This window comes from Passer domesticus, chromosome 8 (assembly GCF_036417665.1).
Source record: "Passer domesticus isolate bPasDom1 chromosome 8, bPasDom1.hap1, whole genome shotgun sequence".
Taxonomy (NCBI): domain Eukaryota; kingdom Metazoa; phylum Chordata; class Aves; order Passeriformes; family Passeridae; genus Passer; species Passer domesticus.
Window position 1 is genome coordinate 43388643 of NC_087481.1, and position 22061 is coordinate 43410703.

The window sequence follows — 22061 nt, forward strand, 5'->3', positions numbered from 1 at the left end:
TGTCTAACAATATTCCCTGAAGAGAGACATTCAACATAGGTAGGAAAGTGACATTTATTTTCTTAGGCACCAAAATATCACCACCTGCTTGTTTGCACCTGAACCCTCAAAGGGTCCTGCAGGAACTGACAAGGGCTGGTAAGAGCTGCTGCTGATCCTCACTCCTTCTGCCACGTTTCATCTTCACTGAGCTTTGCAGAGCACCAGCTTTTCAGCTCTTCAGTCTGAAGTGAAGTAAAGCAAAGGATTGACTCTAGGGTCACTGCAATACTAAATAACAAACCCCAAAACAAAAGTACAAACGGCAAATGTTTGCTGTTCTTTATTCACTTTATGAATACTCCATACATAGTAGAAATAAACAAGTGCTTGTAATATCAGTCTGTAATTCTTGGATCCCTGCTGGAAAATGCCAGGAAGGATGGTTTTTTGTTGATTTTTTAAAAGGATCTAGCACTATAGTAAGCCCATGTTGCACATCTTTCTTGCTTCCAAATAAAGAAGTCTAGATAAAGGTTCTCATCTTACAGCTCAAAAAAAAAAAAAAAAAAAAAAAGAAGGCAAGGGAAAGAACAAATGCCTTTTGGTAACATTTAGTGTTCAGTTCCACAACCGGTTTATATAGACAGAGCTTCATTCCTGAGACCACATGAATGAAGCTCACCATCAGATTTGATGGCAAATACAATTTAATGGGAAATACAAAGCTGCTGTGAAAATGAGAAAACTATTTACTTTGTACAATGAACAAAGCCAAAGTTGTTCTACCAGTTGCACAGGCAATGAAGCATTTGCAGTATGAATTTATAACCATGGAGTCCTTTGACTAGGGGAACTGTTTGCATGTGTTACCAAACAACAGGAGTTACAAGATACTCCAATCTACTTCTTATTTAGTACAGAACCACAAATTCAGAAATCTGGGTTTTATGCTGCCATTAAAAGCCAAAAAAAAACTTTCTGGGTTTTGGTACAAATGCGTTTTTTCCCTGTTTTCCAGTGTATACTTACACCCTCTTGCTTGATGCTTTAAGCGTTGCTTTTAAGGCAGTGTCTTAACTGTATGACTTAAGCAGCTTGCATTGAATTGTCTATTTTAATATAATGCTCTACCTTTATCCTTATTTATTGTGATCCCTTTTACTTAACAAAGTATTATTTTGTTAAAATGTAATAGTAATGAAAAATGTAGGTAGTTTAATTTACCTAAGTATTATAGTAATACTGTCTTCCATCCTATGGAATGATTTCCTTATCCATAGTAGGAGCTGTTGGTGCTACAGTGCAGCTGCTGGCATAAATTCAGTTACTGTTTGTTGCACTACCTTTGTGAGAGCCACAGGCAGTTCAGGAGACTGTTCAATACATGGCACTTAAAAGGAGCTCACCTGAAGAAGTAAATTTTCTGTTCTGATTACCTTGCTCTGCTGTAAGAAGAAACTAGTAAACAACAGACCAGAGGAGCAGGACAGATGTGACTGACAGACAAGGAGGTGTAAGTTCACAGGCACCAGTCCCCTGGCCAGTCCAGACAGTGAAAGTGACACACATGACCTACCTTCCTTAGGATTCTCACCAGTTGAGAAACTGGTGAAATTCACCTGCAGTGGGCTATTCTGAAACACAGATAACCTAAGGGATCAGGAAAAAAGTACACAATCAGGATGAGATATTCCAATTACTGAAAAGCAAGTTTGACATTCAGAATATTCAAATTCCACTTGTTTACATGTTCTTAGCAATCTGGGAAAAATTCTGCTATGAAAAAGAATGCAACTAGGTCAGTTCAGTGGATGGTACAGATAATATGGAAGTAAATTGTGGTGCTGCAGTGACTTTTAGCAGTAATTCGAAGTTCTGTTTTCAAATTAAAGGATGAACTGGACATAGCCTGGCTTCATTAATTTCTAAGTATTTTCCCTATAATTTCAATGCTAGTCTACCTGATAGTGCAGTGTTTTATTACACATCTGGAAATCACATCTATTTTAAAGAACTGTAAAACAAAAAACCAAACACAATCACTCAGAAGGTTGTTTGCTTTCAGGGGCTGTTTGTATCAGGGTTGCAGTTTTACTAAAAGGCAGGACTGCTTTAATTCCATGTGTACAGAGACAGTGACTCCAATGAAACTTAACAAATACAGCCTAATACATTTAAAGAACCAAATATCAGTAGAAGCTAATCTTACAATAGAGACCTGGTCTTTAGTACTGAAATTTTCATTTAACTAATTTGCTTTGAAAAAAAAATTGGTCCACATACAAAATAAAATGGGTAAAAGCAATTCTAAGCTGAGCAAACATTGTCCTTTTCATCAGTTCCAGTTGTAGTGGTCTCTTGGCGGTAAATCAAAATGGGATCTCTTGTCCTCTCCAGGTCCACAGTCTAGTGGCAGACCATAATTGTAATCAACTGTTACAACTGGTAATCTTTTACTTTGTTCCATGCTTCTGGTAGTTTCACCCTGAAAAGGCTTTCTTTCATAGTCTATTGAACTATCTTCTTGGTGTAAGGATGAAGATGGGTGCATTGTTCGTGAAGAGTATGGTGCAAATCTGTTTTTTCCTCTATTAAATTCCTCTGAGGGATGCACTCTCCTATTGTCTTCAGGACAATGTGGTCGATTACTGCAAGAACAAATATGACAGTGAAATTCTTAGAAATAAACCAGTTGATTTATTGTTGATGGCCACCACTAGAAATTAACTGTGTCTAACACTGAAAGAACAATTCAAACCCTCATTCTTGTTTTTACACCCTGAAATTAAAATCCTCTGTATGGATATTGCAAACTTGTATTAATTTTCCAATTCTAGTGATTAAAATTACAACTCTTTACAGTAAGTAATTCTACTAGAGGAAGTTTTGTTTCAAGTGCTGTTTACAATTAAAATTACCTCTTTACTGAGGATATCTTTATCTAGGGGACCTTTTTTTCCTAAGTCTGTGTTTTAATTTTTTCTGTGCAAGATGTAACAAAAGCTCTTTAGCACATAGCCTCAACAGGCAATAATGTACTTTGGAAAGAATTTTAATTATTAATTCTTCTGCAACAGAAGACTCATTCTCCTATAAAATACATATGGAATGGTCTAAAAATGCAGATACTATATATAAATATATATATACACACACAAACACATTTAATTTCTCTTTACTCTCAAATACCTTCCTTACTTAGTAAAGTAAGTGGTGTATAAAGACAATTCAAAACAATCTTTAAAAATTTTAAAATCTTCTCCCTTACTGAACCATACATTCACTTAGTCTGGAAAGGATCTCTGGAAGTAGCTAGGGTGACTCAAACTAAGTCTCACTAGAAGAGTTTGTACAGGGGCTATGTCCATTCTTGAAGGATGTGGGACGCTGGCTCTGGGCAACCCAGTTCAGTGTCCACCATCCCACACAGTAAAACTCCACAGCTCGTTGTACACAGCCTTTAGGAGTCAAATACAGCATCTGTGCTTTGCTTTTTTGCCCACTGATACTTGATTTTCATACTCTGTAGTTCATTAGCTTGAACTGTGCTTGTCATGTCAATGATTATGTCAGGGATTCACACAATAATAACACTCCAAACTCAGCATCAAGGGGCCACAAATTATTTGCTCAGTGCTCAAATCCAGTGGGTTAAACTGAATTTAAGCAAAAATATTAACATGGATTTTTACACTGTGCAGTTGATTTGTATTTCTTAGCTGGGAAATGGGGAGTAATACTACATAGGTAAGTCAGGAAACAATGTATGATACCTGATACTTACCTGTAATTTCTGTTAAAGTCATCATTATCAGACCCATAATCTCTGTGAAGAGAAGGAGATGAGGAGAAATGAGGTTCTGGTACATTTTCGTGGGAAGGAAAGGACTGACTTCTGCAAATAACCAAAAGAATTGCATGTTAAGAAGACCGCCAACAATTGTAAGATTTGGAAAAAAAAATACACATCAAATGAAATAAAATATTTCTTCTGTTAATAAAGATTGCTTAAATTTTTAATAAAAATTGTAATAACTGTATTAATTTAATACCTCAAAATCATATGCTTCACTGTAATAACATCCTCCGTTATAGCTGTACAATGGAACAAATTAAATCAAATTTAACTAGTCCGATGAATCTGAAATACACTCGCAATATTAAAATTTTGAAATATGTCAGAACCCAATAGGCTTACTAGTAAGTGATGTACGTATCTGTGAGAGTATAATGCAAGTTCTGAAGCAGATTCCTAACAAATTATTAACTCGTGGAATAAACAAAGGCAAACTAAACTTCTTTGTAGCACTTCTGTTTATCTGAGAGCATAAATAATATTTCATATCCTCTTTTGCCCAGAGGACTTCTTTTTAAGCATAAGTTTGTGTACAAAACAAGTGGGACAAGAGTTTTGTTTCAAGCTGACTAAAAGGCAAAGGAAACACAAATTTTAAAGAAGCACAACCTTCTAATTAAGGAAACACTGACTTTTGAAACTGTGACACTCCAGCTTACATCAAACACCTCCATAAGTCAAAACAAGAAAAGTTAATGAACTGATCATTTATATAGAAAAAGAATGATTGATTTTTTTAAAAAATTGTTTTAAAAAATACTTCATTTGAAATTTAAGTTAAAACTGCTCAGGTTTACACATTTATTCTCTAATTCTGTTCTTACAGCTCAAGGATGCTTTACCTGTCTGAACACCATTCACGTGGCAAGTCATTGTGACCTGGATGATCGTGAAAAGGTCTTGGCCTTTGTCCGTGCCCTTTATTACCATAATCAAAATCTTTTGATTGAGTCTGTTCCTGTAAGCCATCATAAGGCTGAGGGTTGTGAAAAGGTCTGCACCTTTGTCCAGGACCTTTATTATCATAATCTTTCAGTTGCATCTCTGTTTTTAAGTCATTACGAGGCTGGTGATCATTGAAAGGTCTCAACCTCTGCCTACGACCCCTCTTAACAAATTCAAAATCTCCCAATTGCATCTGTGTCTGCAAGCCATCATGTGACTCGTAGTCATGGAAGGATCTTAGTCTTTGGCCAGGACTTCTACTGGCAGAATCCAATTCTTTTAACTGCATTTGAGTCTGAAATTCATCATGAGATTGGTGGTCATGGAACAGTTTTCGCCTCTGGCCACGGCCCCTGCCACCGAAATCAAAATCCTTTGACTGCCTGTCTTCCTGCAAATCATTAGGAGGTGGATGGTCAGGAAAGGATCTCTGCCTCTGTTCCCGTCCTCTGTTGAAGTCAAAGGACTGTCTGTCTGCTTGCAAATCATCATGAAACTGGTGTCCATGAAAAGGTCTCAAACTCTGTCCGTGTCCCTTGCTACTGAAGTCTAGGTCCTTCAGCTGCGTGTCTTCTTGAAAGTCATCATAAAACTGGTGATCAGTAAAGGCTCTTTGTTCTGGTCCCCTGTTGTAGTCCCAATTTCTCATCTGCACAGATGCTCTTAATTCATCCTGAGTTTGATGGTCATGAAATGGTCTTCGTCTTTGTCCAGGCCCCTTATTAACGAAGTCAAAATCTCGCAACTGCATCTGTCCTTGCAAATCATTGTGAGAGTGGTCATCATAAATTCTTAATCTTTTCCCAGACCTGTTGAGAAGTATTGAATATCATTCTTAAAAGTGCTACAAGTCATTAATGAAAACAATTCCTTTTTAACCAAGAATTTACATTGGTTAAAAGACCTTAATCAAATATGAAGGTATCAAAATTATTAATAATCCAAGCTGTATGTAAGATTATAAAACTGTCACTGTTAAAGCAGAAGCTATGACAAACATTCAGTTGTAATTCTATAGTACTTGTTAAACAGGCAAAACCAGTGATTCAAAATTAATTAAAAATAACTGCAGGTTATTGTAGAATAATGAAAAAGGACAGGCAAAGTAAAACTGAATTTTCCTAAAGTGAACTAATTACTTACACACTTCTAACAGCATACATTCCCTTTCTTACCCTTATCTTGTTGCTGTTTTGTCAAATCTTGTAAATACATTTTATGTCGGTAGGCTATATTAATAAAATCTCTGTCCAGTATCTATGGTATTTTCAATAAGAAAAAATTCTTTTCCCTTGTGGCTTTTTTTTGTTTGTTTGTTGGTTTTTTGCTTTGTTTTGAATTCCATTTTTCAGCCTATTACCCCTGAAAATCTTCATTTGGGAACCGCTCTACAGGTCCTTCCATTGCATGTGGTGGTGGGATAATATCTTCATCTGCATCCCATACATCCATTCCAAGGTTACTAAGAGGGAAAAAATATCTCACATAAGCTTCCTTTTTTAAAGCATACTACTGACAGAGAAAAAACCCACTCCCATAAAATTCTTCAGTCCTGAATCACAGAAATTTTATGTTAAGTAAAACTTACAGACAACTCAGAAAATATTAATCTTGCAAATTTATTTTAAAAAGCTGACTCCAACTTAATCCTGCAGAGACTATGATACAAAATAAGAGCAAAACAAAGGACCTTCAATTAATATAAAAAGAAAAAAACCACTCAGGTATTAATTTTAAAACCCATTTACTGCTACAAGGCATCATTGGCACAAATACCTTAGGAAGATGTAAAGGCTGGCTGTTCTTAGGAGAAGATGATAAGTGTAACATTCTTAAACATCACAAATACAACTACTATGAGCAGAGGGGACAAGAACAATGTTCCACTTTCCTGTATTTTTTTATTCTTAAAACCATTCTATCTTTTTTTTTTTACTATCTTGTTCTACAGTGCTGACAACAGCAGACAGATCATAGAGCTTACAAAGACATCTTTGCAGTGGCTCCTTTCAGCTTCTGAGAGAATACAGACTCAGTACACTTGTCACAGTATGACAAAAGCACAACAAGGTTCAGTAGTAGCTGTCAGATTAAAAACAATCTTTCAAACTGTATACATTGAAAAGATGAACAAAGTACACTGCACTTCATGTTATTCATCTGAGACTACACAAACAACTACACATATGTTTTACATCTATGTGTAGTTTCATATTAGAGGTTTAAGTGGGAATTACTTTTGGCTTAGGACTGGAAATGAACTTTTAAAAATGCCAGGAGACATAGTGGAAGATGTTAAGCATACAACTAAAAGCTTTTGCTCACCTTCGCATGGGCTGTGTCCTGAGATCCGTGAGATACACGAGGCCGTCCATGCGGTGACCTCTGGCATCGCCAAAAGCTAAAGAAGAGAAAACAATGAAATGTGGTCAAACTGAGCCACAAAAATGTGAAAGGCAAGTTTCTGTTCCCCATGAGATGCTAAATTTGAAACAATTCTAACTTGGTATTTTAAATATTTCAGCAAGCTGGCATCATCGCAGCATTTTTTAAAAAGACCCCTGAAACTAGTAGTGATAGCAAACTATGAGTGGTAACTCTTTCAAGTAAAAATAAAAAATTTAAGCAGATAAAACGTACTCCTCTTATGCTCTCAATCTGCTATTGCTCAAGTCCTGCCTGGAATAGAATCAACCGTCAGCTATAACATCTTCTATACAAACCAGCACATGAAATTACTGAAAAGATACTAAAATAGAATTGTTGTATTTGTGAGTTTTTAGTAATTGTGAAGTACAACCTCACGTGTGCCTTAATTCAAAGTATGTACCTACCCTGAATTGCTGCCTCTGGATCCCAGCCTTCAACATCTATAAGATACCTGAAGAAAAATATGACTGTTATTGTCCCAAAGGGAACACAGAGTAATATAAGGATGCTACTTTTTGTGAAGAATAATTTCTGCTTTCATACAGCCTTACCTACATATAAGGTAGCCAGTTCTATTAATTCCATTAGTACAGTGCACGCCAATGAGTTTCTCTATCAAAAAAGGAAAGAGTCTTTAATAGTCCAGAAAGTGAAATTAACAGAAAGCTAGCACAATACAAAAAAAAAAAATCTCTGTTTTTCTATCAAAGCAATAATAAATAATGCTTGCTATTTACAAATTCTAATGTCACGCCTGTAAAACAAGACATATGTCCTCTCCATGCTGGTTCTCTACAGCTGTTAGCTCACGACTTCCAAACCTGTGATGGCTGAGATTGACTTTGCAGAATGTAGAAAAAAAGAAAAGAGTGATAGCAGGTAAAGCACCTAACCTGAGCCACTGCAGTAACAGGAGAAAAAGAATAAAATATGGGTTTGAAAGCAAATCTCAACAAGATAATGTAGAACTGAGGAACTTACACATAATGCACCTGTAAGTATGAAAGGCTTAGGAGTATAATATATGGAGAAAAAAAGGACCTCTCTACAGAATTATTTTTTAAAAATATTCTACTAATTGGCCAAAGGCTAAAAAGCACAATAACTTACTACTGCTAGGGTGTTTCAAATGAGAGACTTCCAAGAGAAACAGGGAAACTCTAATACAGTCATGCAAGGCACTGGTAAAACCCCATCCAGACTATTCATATTGAAGTGTAATGAAAAACAAACAAGTTTGAGATATATATATATATTTAGAAAGGGCTACTATGTTGGTCATAAAAGAAGGAAGCTTGTCTTAAGTCTGTAAAACCAAATCTGAGATACTGAATGTAATAGTGGGGACAGAGAACAACAACACTTAAAGGGCAAAGCTGGTGGAAGAATAAATGTATAACTGATTAAGTTTTAGGTTAGATTTTTGAAGAAAAATGATCATCAGAAGAACAAAGTTTTGGCAGAGACAGTACTGACAGATGGTCTTTGAAACAGGACATTGATAAACTTTTGAATGACATAAAATATAACTGAGACAAAATATAAGTGTTTGCCACAGATTGTGACAGTCAAATTGCTTGCCACAGAAGTTCATTACAAATTGATGTTCTAACAACTCAAACACTAAAAAAGACCCACCTTCTTAAAAAGTATTTGTAAAAAGAATTCTGAGATGTTTTAGGGATTATCTAAAACAGAGGCCAAATTACAAGGAGGAAAGTTCTCTCAAGTCAGAAGTTCCATAAGCTCTGCCAAAATGCCCTTAACAAGCTATAACTGCAGGTCAACATCCAGTAACAAATCAAGAACTGATTCTCTCAAAGTCAGATTTAGATACACACTATTCTTTGCCACAAAAATAGCATTAGATCCAAACCAAAAGAAAACTAATGATCACCAGGTAATCTCCTTAAGCCAAGAAAGAGCAAAGGAAGAACATACAAACTAACTTCCTGAGCAAGGACAAAGGCTTCTTCTTATACTTTTTCATCTTCCCAGTAGTTCTCATTCAGGCTCTTATATCTGAAATTCAGGTCAGAACTTTTTCACAAAACAGTTGCTCACTCACAGGAAGACCCTGGTTATGCTTTGCAGTAAAAACTGTATGTACATGGGCAGTTAATATCTCTGCTTTCTCAAAGAGAATGCCAAAGGAACCACAGCAAACATCACAAAAAGGCCTGAAACAACGGTCCACCATTACTGGAGAAAAAAACAGGTAAAATCTGCCTATAAAGAATCAAAATAAAAAGAAGTGGGAAGTTTAAAGCTACAAACACACACTAATTTATTTTTACAAAATGCACCTTATCCAATCTCAGCAAGAATTTCCTGTTGCACAGACACTGAAACAGCATCAGAGCCACACTGTGGAAACACTGACATCGGGTCTGTAATCAGATTTTCAAGAACTGGTCAGATCTGAGGGCAATAATGGACTCCTAAGGCAAAGAACACTTCAGACTAAATGGACTGAAGCTGCTCACACATATCAGTGCCCAGTGCCACCAGAGACCCAGTGCTATTTCAAACATCCATCAAGGGCTGATGGTAAACAATTGGGTCACACACAGGCCTTGCTGCAGTTACTTTGACACAGAACACAAATGTAACACTATTAGGAAGGGCATTGAAGTTACCAGTCATTTTTGAAAAAAACATGCTTTGATTGAAAAAAAAGATACGTAGTTGCTTGTATAATGGATCTTATTATGATAATAAAGTGGAAAGTGCTGCAGAAAGCCCGAGATCCCTGGTGTCATAAATTTTATTGAATATTGAAATTAGTAAATGACATGGTTAGTACTGAAATAAAGTTTTGGTGAGTATTTTTTTTACAGCATAGGATGCTGATATTTACCATTTCCTGCATTTTCCCAAAGGAATTTTCTGACCCACTTTTTGAACTGTAGGATAGTAGCATTATCAGGGACCTCCAGTCCAACAGTATAAAGTTTTTTATACTGCACACTTTTAGGTAAATCCTAACAAAAAAAAGAAAAAAGCAATGGTAAAAATTACTGGAGTCTTGCAACAAGGAGAAACCTTAAGCAGTATCTAACATAATGACAATGTAAACCAGTTGTTCAAATCCTGAATAGAAACTGAAAACAATCTTGACACAATTCTATAGAGATAAACTCTCAGAAATTATCAGTAACATTTCTACATGAAAGACCATGTCAGACGAGGAACAGCTCCTACCTAAGATTTATTTATCCCTGCTAATAAGGCTGCACATTAACTAAGGGACCAGTTTCTTGACATTCCAGTCTAATCCATTTTACAATTATTAGCAGTATTTGTCCCTCCGACCCACAAATTCACACACAAATTCACTCCCTTAATGCCCAGAGCCCATGTGCATACAAAGATTTGCATTCTGATACAACAATATCATTTATTCTCCTTTTCAACAGGAAGCTGATTAATCCCAATTGTTTGAACCATTGTGATGGCAAAAACTTTTAAACTGATGAAATAGTTTAAAAATGTACACCTTCTTAAGTGGATTCCACTGAGGATCAGTAAAAAGAACCACCTAGGAATAAAATAAATGAGAATATCTTCAGGACGCAGGATAAAACTCTTCTGCACTTTTTGTGCAGTGCCTGGCACTGAAGTCTTCATCCATTACTGAGTTACCATAATGCTAATAAGCTATAAATGCAACTAGCTGGGAGAATGAACTATTTCCTCTGTGATAAAACATTTATTTTCTATTGGAGACATAAAAGTAGTCTAGCTAGTCTGTCTATTCCAATTCAAGGTAAGAAAATGAGTGAACACTTTCAGACAAAAGTTGCAGTAACTATTTTACATTTTTATTAGGATTTTGTTACCTTAACTTCATAGTATCGTGTGGTGTATGTTAAATCGATAATTAATCCAAGCTCCACATTTAGGGCTTTCATTGCAGCAATTAAGTCTTTTGGTGTAAATTTCTGGGTTGGGGTAAGCCTCTGGTTAATTGCCTACAAAGAAAATGGAAAAGAAATCTTTTCTTTTTACATTCAAATAAGACATTTGTAATATTCCTCTGTTTTAATTAGTACTAGGAAACATCAATATTTAAAGGAGAGTGTTTAATTATCAGAACCACATCCATATATTATACAGGTAAGAGGAACCCAAAAGAAAGCAAAAATTTATGTATTCCTATTTAGATGAAACTGCAAGACAATGTGAGCATTTCTGCTTGTACAGTGTTAACAAACATTATTCAAATTAGCTCTAATTTGATAGACCCAAAAATTCTGAAAAATGCAGCATGTATACATTGATTTTTATGTAAATAAAAAAACCAAAACACTACAATCTACTTCCCCCAAACAAATTTTGTCCTGTACAGTAACTCAAAACTAAAAGTGTATTTCACATTTCACATAAGACATTGTGATACAAGAGTTCATTTCTAAAGGTTTAACTTTCTTCCCACAAATGTTGTGCAGACATTTTTATCCCTCCTTCATCTCCTGACAGAGTGTACTTGCATATCATTTAGGACTGGGGTATATTAAATAAGACTAAATATCGTGACTAAGAAAGCTGTGTGTTGGTGGATAATGAATAATTCATTTCATTTGACAAACAGTGAGAAAAATGTTTACTCACCCTATTGTAGCTGTGGTTTTTGAAATGTGTTCTTCACTTTAGGTATGAAAATGCCTCATATACTCAAGACTGGATTTTCTCTGAACAGTGCACTTGTCCATTGTGGGAGCCTTTTGACACAGGCTCAGCCAGAACCAATAAAGACAGTGGCAAAAGATGCAGCAGCCTCAACCACCTGTCAGTTCCTTTGTCAACAAGAAATTCAAGCAGACTGGACTCAGAACTATTGGAAAGGAAGGCAGCCACAGACCACATACTTCTTAGAACCACAGATGCTATAGGGTAACTAACCATTCCTTGTTTTGACTGTACAGGTTCTAATGTAAAATGCTAACAAGCACTTGTCTCGAGTCTGGAAACAGAGACAGGAAACTGAAGAAAGAATAAACAGCAGGGCAGTCATATCAAAGCTGGTATGTGATTAGGAAGCTTGAGCTGAAAGGAGGAGGACAGAAAGGAAATATAAAGTATTCAGCCGTATGTATTTCAGATAGCAGTGCATTGCTGAAAAAGTGGATGTTGTAGAAATTTAAACAAAATGAACATGAGTCAGTTATGTCACTGCTACTCAGCAGTGACTCTTAGTACAATCTGAAACTGAACTTAACAATTTTGAGGTGAATCTGACAAGATTCTGACAAAGGTGAATCTGCAAGAGGTCTATGGTAGAATATTAAAAAATGTTTATGATACGACATGATAGAAACTGAGAAGGAATGTAATTTACAAAAATAAGGTCTCTTCAAACATACTGATGAGTAGACAGTTACATGTGTTATAAAACACTATGTTTCAAAAGGCTCACTGGAATTTTCTGAAAAACTCCTGCTGAGTACTCGGTAGTTTAGGTGTTTAATAGGGCTTTGAGAATGTGAGAAATCTGAACCAATTCTAAAAATCCTCCTAATGGCATGGGAAAGAAATTGCTCAATTCTTACTACACTATAATGTTACTGTTAGCATTATAATGGTGATGTGCAAGACAGAAAATCCTTCCAAGTAAACACACGATCTTTACTAACAGCACATCTGTAAGACAACAACCCTGTATCTTCGAAATACTGAAAACATGTTGTCTCCCTTTGGGAGAAATCACCAATCAAGTTCCTAATAAACAGCAAAGAAGCAAACTGCTGCATATTTAAAAGGTTTGTTCAACCAATTTAATTATTAATAGGACTTCCAACAAACTATAACCAATCAGGTCTTCAGCATTTTCAGACAGATTTACTGACCACCTCTGCAAAGACATCACAGGCTGGCCAGTTACACATTTTACATGTTCTGCCACAAACTCTGTGACCTTCCAGCCTCTGGCAGACTTGTCATTTCTCTGTCTTGCATAGTTGAGACTGAGCAAATGGAAGGGACAGAAATGTTACAGATTTTGCATCCTTGGGTACCAGACTTTATGTCTGGCCAAGACAGCTTCCCAGAACAGAGATCTATGCCCCAGTGAGACCAGTAGGACAGGAAATGAATAACATGCTGATGTGGAGCAGTCCTTGTGACAAGAGCAAAGAAGCCAATTATAACTTTCCTGGATTTCATATTCACAGCTTGATTTGCTGACCAGCAGTCTTGGTGGAAAATCATACGACTGCTGTACAATCCATCCACATCTTGCAGAATATGACATGTTAAGTATGAGAATCCTTGGTGTCCAAGCAACCAAACTATCATCCTAAAGCTGTAAAAGCAGCTGCAGGAAGCAAATCCTGCATTTCACTTCAGTCATTCCTAATAAAACTGAACTGAATGGTGACTGAAAACATAATAGGTAGTAATATACCCAAAGAACCAAATTTTTGGTGTATGAGTACTAGAGAGCAATCTGAAGAAAAAGCTTAGACAGAACATTTCTCTTTAACTGCTAGAGTCATGTCAGACCACTGTACTTTCTTTAAAAGTGCTTAGAAACTTTTATTTTCTCTGTATCTAAAGCAAGGACTTGTAGAAGTCAATTTATGCAGCACTTGTTCTATTTGCCCTTCTGTATAAATTAACACTAGTTTGCCCTATGCCTCCAAAAAGGCCTAGGCACTAAAGAACTGAACAGTCTCAACAAGACAACCTCCACATATTTTAGAAAGAAAGAATTTAAAGATTGAACTCAGTGAATTTAATAGCTTAAGATGGCACTTCACGTTAGCAAGACTCTAAAAGAAATACTAATAAAAGCGCTTTTAAAATTAATTAGTAAAATAGAAGAAATCTATGAAGACTTCTTTTTTAGCTATAATACATTCCACCAGATCACTGAAGCTTTTCACTTACGAAATTGCCAATTTGGATCTATAATTTTAAAAGTTCTGCAGTGGCTGGTATCCTTCAATGAGTGCTTAATTTCCACAAAATTATCCTTTGGTTTACATTGCCTAAACTGATATTCATATCACAAACTCTTCCATATGATTTTCTTAAAACAGCCATGAAAAGATATTTAATAAGATTATGAATTTAGGCCACTTAACAGTGATCAAATGAAGTATGCTGATTGATTTAGAAGCTTGATTATTTTTAAAAGATAAATAAAAAAAGTAACATCAGATACAAAGAAAAATAAGAAAAAATATAGAATGTTATTTTAAAAAGCCAGATGGTTGAAAGGCTTAGATCTGAATAAATGATTTTTCTAAAAAACTTTATTGAAATTTGCATGTATAGTCATGCTATTCTTTATTACTTTTGCAGTTTATCTAATACAGCCAATTTGCAGTTACTTGTATACATACCCCTTTTAAAGGTACTTTGAATGCAATAAATCTTGTTCCTGGTATAGGCTGCCCAACTGGTGTCAAACTCCGCCATCTGTAAGGAAAGAAATATTAAATTTTAAATATTTTCAAGTTGCATGATTCAACAGAAGACACCCGCAGCACAAAGCACATGAAAATTGCTGTTATCATAAAGTATAATTAGGTCCCCAAATCTGAAATGATTCCATTAAGCAGTTTCAAAGTATCACCAGGACACTTGAAAAGAGTCTTTTTCCTTCCTTCTTCTTCAACTTCCAAGAAATTCCTCTCCTCAAAATGGCAGGGTAACATTTACAAACAAGTAGCACCAATATAAAGCAAAGCAGATGTGTAAGGTTCAACAGGTAAAAATGCATTGTTGTAGTTGAATCAAGGTGTTGAAGGTATTGACTGAATCAAACACCTTAAAAAAGTTGCCATAGGCACACAATCATTTAATTGACAACAAAATTCAAAGTTAACTTTCATTAACAATACAAATAATTTGTATTTTTCAAAAATGTTTCCTTTGTAATAAGTTTCTTTTTCAAAGAAACACTCTTGATTGAACTTTCTCTCACCATTTTGAAAAATACAGAGGATATTCCATCACACCAAAACCTATCACAAATCCCCAATGACAAGACTTGTTACAACACTCAAAACACCTGTAATTCCAAAACCACAAAGAGCTGGTATGCACAAGTTCTACATTGTGCTGAAAAAGCTCTCCATATATAATATTTCAGAGATTTAAATTTTTAAAAAACGATGTAAAGCATTATCTGAAGAGGAAAACAAGTTAATCAGCAGATCAATTTTACCTTCAAAGAGGTAACTTTCTAAACTTAGAACTATTATTTCTTCTTCTGCAAGTGCAAATCATCTCCATAACCTAACAAGGTGCAGCTGGATGACTTAAAATCTGCACAGGCTTTTTGTATTTTTGGTTAATAGCTCAACTATTAAAATACAAAACATTTCCACTAGATTCTTTAACACTGGTGTCCATTCCCTTGCAATTTTCTGAATTAATGCTTGAATTAATCTCTCCTGTTGAAGGGAGCATCCAACAGCTTTCTGATGTTCATAAAACTACACCATTTAAGTAAATAAACCAAACAATTTTAAAATTTTCTAACCACTGAGTGCTTTGTTCACAATCCCCGTATTGAACCATAAAAAGAACTAGAAATTGGCTGGAAAAATTCTCAATGAAATATCTATAATTATGTTTATCATAGTATATAAATAACAATGTCACCATTCAGAGATGCTTGGAAGTAACAAAAGGAAACACAAAGCAGGGTATTTGATAATAACCAATCACGTAAGAATCTCTACAGTGTCTTCAGCACTAACTTCTCTCTGTAATCTTCATCATGAGGCAAAGAACAGATCAAGGATCACAGTGCAGACATCCAAGTGCTTAGTTTAACAGAAAACACACAAAGCAACAAAGGAGTAATAACAACTCATCATTAAAGGCTGCTGCAAACAGCTGGTCTGGAGAGAAAGTGTAAGGGCAAGCTAGAGATGGGACCACTGAGAGCTGTTTCAAATAAAACCTTTTACTAAATTCTAAATTTTTTTTCAGGATAAGTCTTCTTAAGTGAATTCTCAAGTTTGTAAACTCTGGAGTCTGGTAGCTTTATGCTTGCTGTCAAGTATGAAAACAAAAATCTGAGACAGTGTTCCATTTACTCCTATTTAAGAGATATAAATTGTACATTAATCAATTAAGATCAGAAATTCAGTGCTGTTTTAACCTGTTTTCTCTTGGAAACCTATGAGTGGAAATAAACCATAATTACCATAGATAGGAACATTTAGAAGTCAAAAATAAAGTATCAAAAAACAGCTTTAAAATCTCATTTTCTGTAATTAACATGGAAAAAAGGCTTTGTAAAAAGTCTGATTTTTTTTTCATATTAGTGGATTTACAGAACAATAATGCAGCATTGCCCAATTTGCTGTCAGACCTTAATAAACCTGGGGTTTTATTCTCTTGTATTTAAAGCCATTTAAATCCTCCCAGAAAAAAAATCTGCACAATCCGCAAGAAACTCAAAAGCTGCTGACAGCTCTATGGTAGAAAATGAGCAGAAGGCACTTTTCATCAAAAATATAAAGGGTATGTGTTCCATGTTATCTTTAAAATGGCATTTAAAAAGGAAATTTCAGCACACTGCTGCAGAACTAAAATAAAACCAGCAGATTGAAATTAACCAAAGATTAGCTAAGGAAATAAATTTACATTTGTTCCGTTCTCAACAAAGGAACATGGTTGGCAATTAAAAGTGGCCTGGACTAAAGAAAGTCAAACTCTTACAGAATAAGTCCAGGTAAAGGCAGAATGATCCAAGATGATCATCTGCAGGTGGTCACATAAACTGGCAGTACAGGAGCAAAGACTTAACTAAGCATTTCAGCAAGTGTGAATGAGATTGGTGACACGTGATTTGTGTCCTGCTTGAACGTGAGTGGAAGGAACAAGGGCAGGAGTCAGAGGTGTTACCACAAGACCTGGCACCATCCTCATCCCTGTTCCAGTGACTAAGACTACAGAGGCTTGAGCGAAAAACTGGCTGGACATGAAGAAACTGATTTTGGATTACGTCCAGCTGCATATTTTATCTGCTTTGGTTTTAAAGTTTTAATAGAGTCAGATGTGAAACAAATTTTTTTTCATAAATTATTTTAACATTAACATTGTTACGGTGATATAGAAGCTTTAACTTCCAGTAAAACTTTCTGGTTTAGAACTGATTCACTGTAAGATTTACTTCTACAACTACTGTCACCTTTTAGCAAGTCCATTTAGAAAATATTACTTAGAACCTCTTTTCCTTTTTTTTGGCTACTGATACTGTATGATATACATGCAGCCTGGTTTTCCAAGTGACTTCCATACCTCTACAGACACCAGACTCAAAACTGATGATAGGAAACACTTTTACAAATAAAATGTCATCCTTCTCTCCCACTCACTGTTGAACATGCACAATCCATTATGCCACAGTATTTAATATTCCTGTCTAAATGAAAATGCTGATGCTTTAAGTCTGGACAGGAAAAATTCAATTAAAGAAATATGTTTATAGTGTATTGGCAAAAATAATTCAGATTTGCCCTCCTAACAAAAAGATCCCACTCAGTATTTTTTATATTATTCAAGGGATACTTGCCAGAAGGTGACATTTCTGCAGATGCTCTTCAAAACTGCATTGGAGTTTATGTAATTATACACACAGCAGGATTTTGGATGCTGAAGCACAAGTGAGTATAAATTTGTAAAAACATCATAGTATTTTATGGCTTGTTAGGCAGCTTGGACTGTCTGATTATGCACTAAAACATCACAGTACAACTACTGAAGGTTAAAACCATTTCAGACACTGTGAAGAACCAGAACTTGACTCCATGTGGAAACTGCAGTGCAAGGGGTCACTCAAACCCCTCTTTTACACTGATGTCTCATTTTGCTACAAAATTACTTCACCAGCACTATTTTGCAGGCTTGAGACTGCAATGGACATTACACCATAGCTTTGCTCCAAGACCTTACTGGTAAAAAAGAACTATAATTTTCTTTATTATAGAATGGCTTGGGTTGGAATAAGCCTTAAACATCATCTCGTTCCAACTCTCCTGTCACAGGAAGGGACACCTTCCACTAGACCAGGTTGCTCAAAGACCCATCCAACCAGCCTTGAAAACACTTGCAGGGAAGGGCACCCAGTACTTCTCTGGGCAACCCATTCCTGTGCATCACCATCCTTACAGTGAAAAATTTCTTCCTTACATCTCATGTAGACCTCTTCAACTTTAAAGTCATTACCCTTTGTCCTAAAAAAAGGTTCACCATTTCTTGTTTAGTTACACTATTCCTCCTTACTACCTTAACTGAAGCCTCCAATTTATTGTATTGCTTGAATCAGCAAAATGAAATTTGGATTAAACGTGTTAAGAATTGAGGCACTAACAGGAAGACAAAAGACACAAGTATGTACTGTCACTTTCCTTACCTCCTGCAGTACCACTAAACCAAAAGAGTCAGAGTATTGCTATTACAACATGAAGACTGAGGTTGTGCTTCCACAGTCTGCACTTGTCCTTATGCTCCAGGGTACCACCATCTCACTTCTGCCAACACCTATTTGTGGAGCCAGTAAATTGCATATGCAGGATCACCTAGACTCAAATTAGTTTCCTTAAGCCCCTCCAGGTTCACTTCTAGGGCTTCCTGGCTTACTGAGCTGACAGTAAAGAACAACATGCTGTGCTAGCACAGGGGTGACATCCATATCCTGCTGCAGGAGACTGAGGGGCTGACAAGGCCTTCAACTTCATTACTGCCAAACCCCTGTTACTGTGGATGTCTAGCTTTATTTCTTAGCAGTACAAAAACTATCTGGAGAAGTTGAAAGCACTTCAGTATCAGGCACTTTGTCAGAAGGTAATCGTAACTTTATAACCAAATACTTGACCATAGCTGTTTCTCTCCCTGACAGGTATTAATTTCCAACTGTAGAAGTCCAAAGTACAATCCGCTGATTCTTCCATACTTAAGAAATCTGTGTAATCTGAAAGCTTCTCTAGTTCAAATGCAAGGGGGGGATAAGAATGGAGAAATATTTGAGAATATCTGATTCTCAAAATTTTAGTAGCAATTTCCAAGGATGAAGAAAACAAGGACAACTAATTTTTTTCCAATTTCTGAATCGCTGCCTAAAACCTAACCCACCTTAGCTCACTTTTATCCAACATGTAACTAAAATTTCATTGAAATTTTCAGAGTAAGACATATTTAAACAGCTTTTTTAAAAGTTTATTCTAATTTTAATCCCTGAGTTTGTCAGCCATGGAAAACACTTCAGCATCTTTATTTTTTAAATTCTGTTCATCTTTTGTTTCTTTTTACTGGTTTTTGGACTGACAAATATTACAGGAGAGCATGTATTTTGTATCTTATTGCTCCTCCTAAGAATGCTCTTAATAAACCTACTTAACACTCCCCCTGAAGCCAGCATAATGTAACTCTTCCTCAAATAATGTATAAACTGCAAGTTATTGTCCCATTACAGTGTGCCTTTATATCTCAGCAATATCTATCTTTATACCTTCCTATCTAAAAAGTTTGTATTGATGCCATCAAGAACACAAGGGTTAAAACTCTTAACTTAGACTTCTTTTCTTGTGCTTTATTAGAGCTGAAGAATAGAACTGTATCTGTTTTAAATGATGTCATTCTGTGGTCCACATATGCACATATGATCAAATCATCATATGGCCTGTATAGTGCATTTGGAATAATTTGGGATTATTTTTGCTGATACAACATTTCTGTTGTCCTCTTGTTAGAAACAAAACCACGGGATGTTTCTCGATCTGAGTTCACAAAAATATTCCTTGATCTTGTGCATGCAACCACCTGCTCCCGTCTTAACAACTCTTCTGCCATTCCTAGCAGCAAACACGAGCAGCCAGGAGTATGGACTTCTCTCCCATTTCCCCAGCACACATACACTTGGGGGTAAAAAGATTAGGAAGAAGGAACTGTGTGTGGCCGATGAAGGAGAAGTGTTCACAGACAGGCTGGAGCATTATACTCACCTGGGGAATGAATGGCTGGGCTGTTCCTGTCTTGGAGAAGATACCTACCTTAACCTGTCTGTAGGTGGTGAAGATGCTTGAGGCAAGAAAGCGCCCGGGGCAGTCAGTGCCCCTCTCTGTGGGATGCCCGCTCCTGCCTCTTGCTTAGTGTGAGGAATACTTACCCATCAGGGATAGTATTCTTCTTTACCATGCTGAAAGCAGGAGCAGGCAGAGCAGGAGGCAGCGGTGAAAGTGGGCACTGCAGCAAAGGAGAGAGAACCGCGCGGTTAACACGGTGCTAATCTCTTTCTCCATCAGTGGGCCTTTGCATAGGGCTGAGTCTCAAATAAAACAAATCAAGCAGCCAGCTGGGGCTTGAAGCCGTCCTGAACAAGTTCCGCACCTTGCAAACTAGCCTATTTCTCCACTGCTACAGCACGACAAGAGGGAAAGACAACTCACCTCTCCTCTCCAGGTGATCACAAGAGAGAGGAGAGGCGGCAGGTTTCTCTGTAACTCTGGCTGCAGCGCTGCAGGCACGAAGATCTTCCTGGCAGTCCCTCCTGTCCCACTCCTGCGGCTCGGAGCCGTCTATTCCGCCCTTGCGCTGCCCGTTAGAACCCGGCTCAACGAGAAGCACCTCCAGGTAGCTGCAAGAGGCCAGGCCGGCACCTCAGCAACGGAAGGACCATCACCTGCTCCCCCCTAACCTGGACCGGTCCGAGCCCGCTGCACGCCGGGCGCCCGCCGACCTTGGGGGGCCCGGGCTGGGGGGGGCGAGGGGAGCGGCCCCCATGGCCCCGCTGCACGGACGACGCCGGTGAGGCTGCCCCTCACAGCCGCATGTCCCCGGGGCAGGACCGGCTGCGGGGCCGACCCAGGGCTCCACAGCGGCTGAGCTCGGGGCAGGGACAAACGAGAGACCGGGGCGGGGAGAGGTCGCGGCCCGGCTGCGGGGGGCGGGCAGGCGGCTGTGGAGGGAGGCGGGCGGGCTGTGAGGGGAAGGGCGCGGGCTGCAGACGGTGACGGGGAAGAGCCCGTGCGGCGGCGGGGCGGGGCGGAGAGGAGCGGGGCTGCGGGCGGCCCGTACCCGGACAGGATTTCCCTGGCGGAGGAAGGAAAGGCTGGTGCGACACAGAACCTTCCCGAAAGGGCCGCGACTGCGCCTGCGCGGCGGCGGCGGGGCGGGGCGGGGCGCGGAGCGCTGGGAGCGCGGCCAATGGGGCGAGGGGCGGCGGCCGCTCCGCGCGTGCGCGGACGGGGCGGGGCGGAGCGGAGGCGCAGCGGGGCCGGGCCGAGCGCCGGGAGCGCCTCAGGCTCGGCAGTGCTGGTGCGAGGTTGTTCTCCGGCTCGGTGTGTGGGAACAGACCAGCTCCAGTAGTCGAGGATGTGCAAGTGATGTCGATTTAGAAACCAGCTAATCATCTGTCGTGCTTCAGCCGACTTATTTTTGTTTGAAAAGTTGTTGGAATTTTTTATTGCAATGTACTCCTGCACGCCGCTCTGAGTGGGAGGCAGCCGGGATGGTTGTCAGTACTAGAAGCACGTTCTGAAAACTTAAACCATGATTTACAGTCACACAGCTGTTGCAATGTTGGTCGTCGGAATTTGTTTGTTAATTCGTTTTCATTTCTGCTCGATACGGTATCCTTTAATACGGCTCGTGGAGCAAGTACATTAAATATTCTAAGCATTTTTTTTTTCCTACTGTGTTTTTCTTTGCTCTGTGGTATCGTTTTTCCTCAAAGACTTCCTTCAGTCTTCAGTAAGTGCTTTGGGGCAGCAGTTTTGAGATGCCTCATTCATGGAACAAATCCCCTTTCCATACACTGCTTGTGATGTATTCCGTATTGGATGAGTCCTCCTGGTGCTCAGTACAAACTGATAGATCACACCTC

The 22061-nt window shown here is 37.9% G+C and overlaps 1 protein-coding gene across 1 annotated transcript; it reads right to left on the reverse strand.

The window, feature by feature from the left end:
- Positions 1–36: 36 nt before the first annotated feature.
- On the reverse strand, positions 37–21458 carry LOC135306637 (uncharacterized). Its single transcript, XM_064430926.1, has 12 exons — positions 21254–21458; positions 20346–20422; positions 14563–14638; positions 11056–11187; positions 10074–10197; positions 7765–7825; positions 7618–7664; positions 7109–7184; positions 6144–6245; positions 4681–5592; positions 3767–3877; positions 37–2630 (listed from the first exon to the last, which is right to left on the reverse strand). Exons 2-12 carry the CDS (start codon positions 20372–20374, stop codon positions 2318–2320), a joined length of 1983 nt encoding a protein of 660 aa, XP_064286996.1. The 5' UTR covers positions 20375–20422; positions 21254–21458; the 3' UTR covers positions 37–2317.
- Between the last annotated feature and the right edge of the window lie 603 nt (positions 21459–22061).

Bases quoted from the DNA above. Each gene is read 5' to 3' on its own strand.
- LOC135306637 (XM_064430926.1), bottom strand. From the start codon at position 20,374: ATGGTAAAGAAGAATACTATCCCTGATGG. The intron at 6,246-7,108 runs GTGAGCAAAAGC...TTTCCCTCTTAG, and splicing joins AGGACACAGCCCATGCGAAG to TAACCTTGGAATGGATGTAT. The intron at 5,593-6,143 runs GTAATAGGCTGA...ACTTCTCAACAG, and splicing joins CCAAATGAAGATTTTCAGGG to GTCTGGGAAAAGATTAAGAA.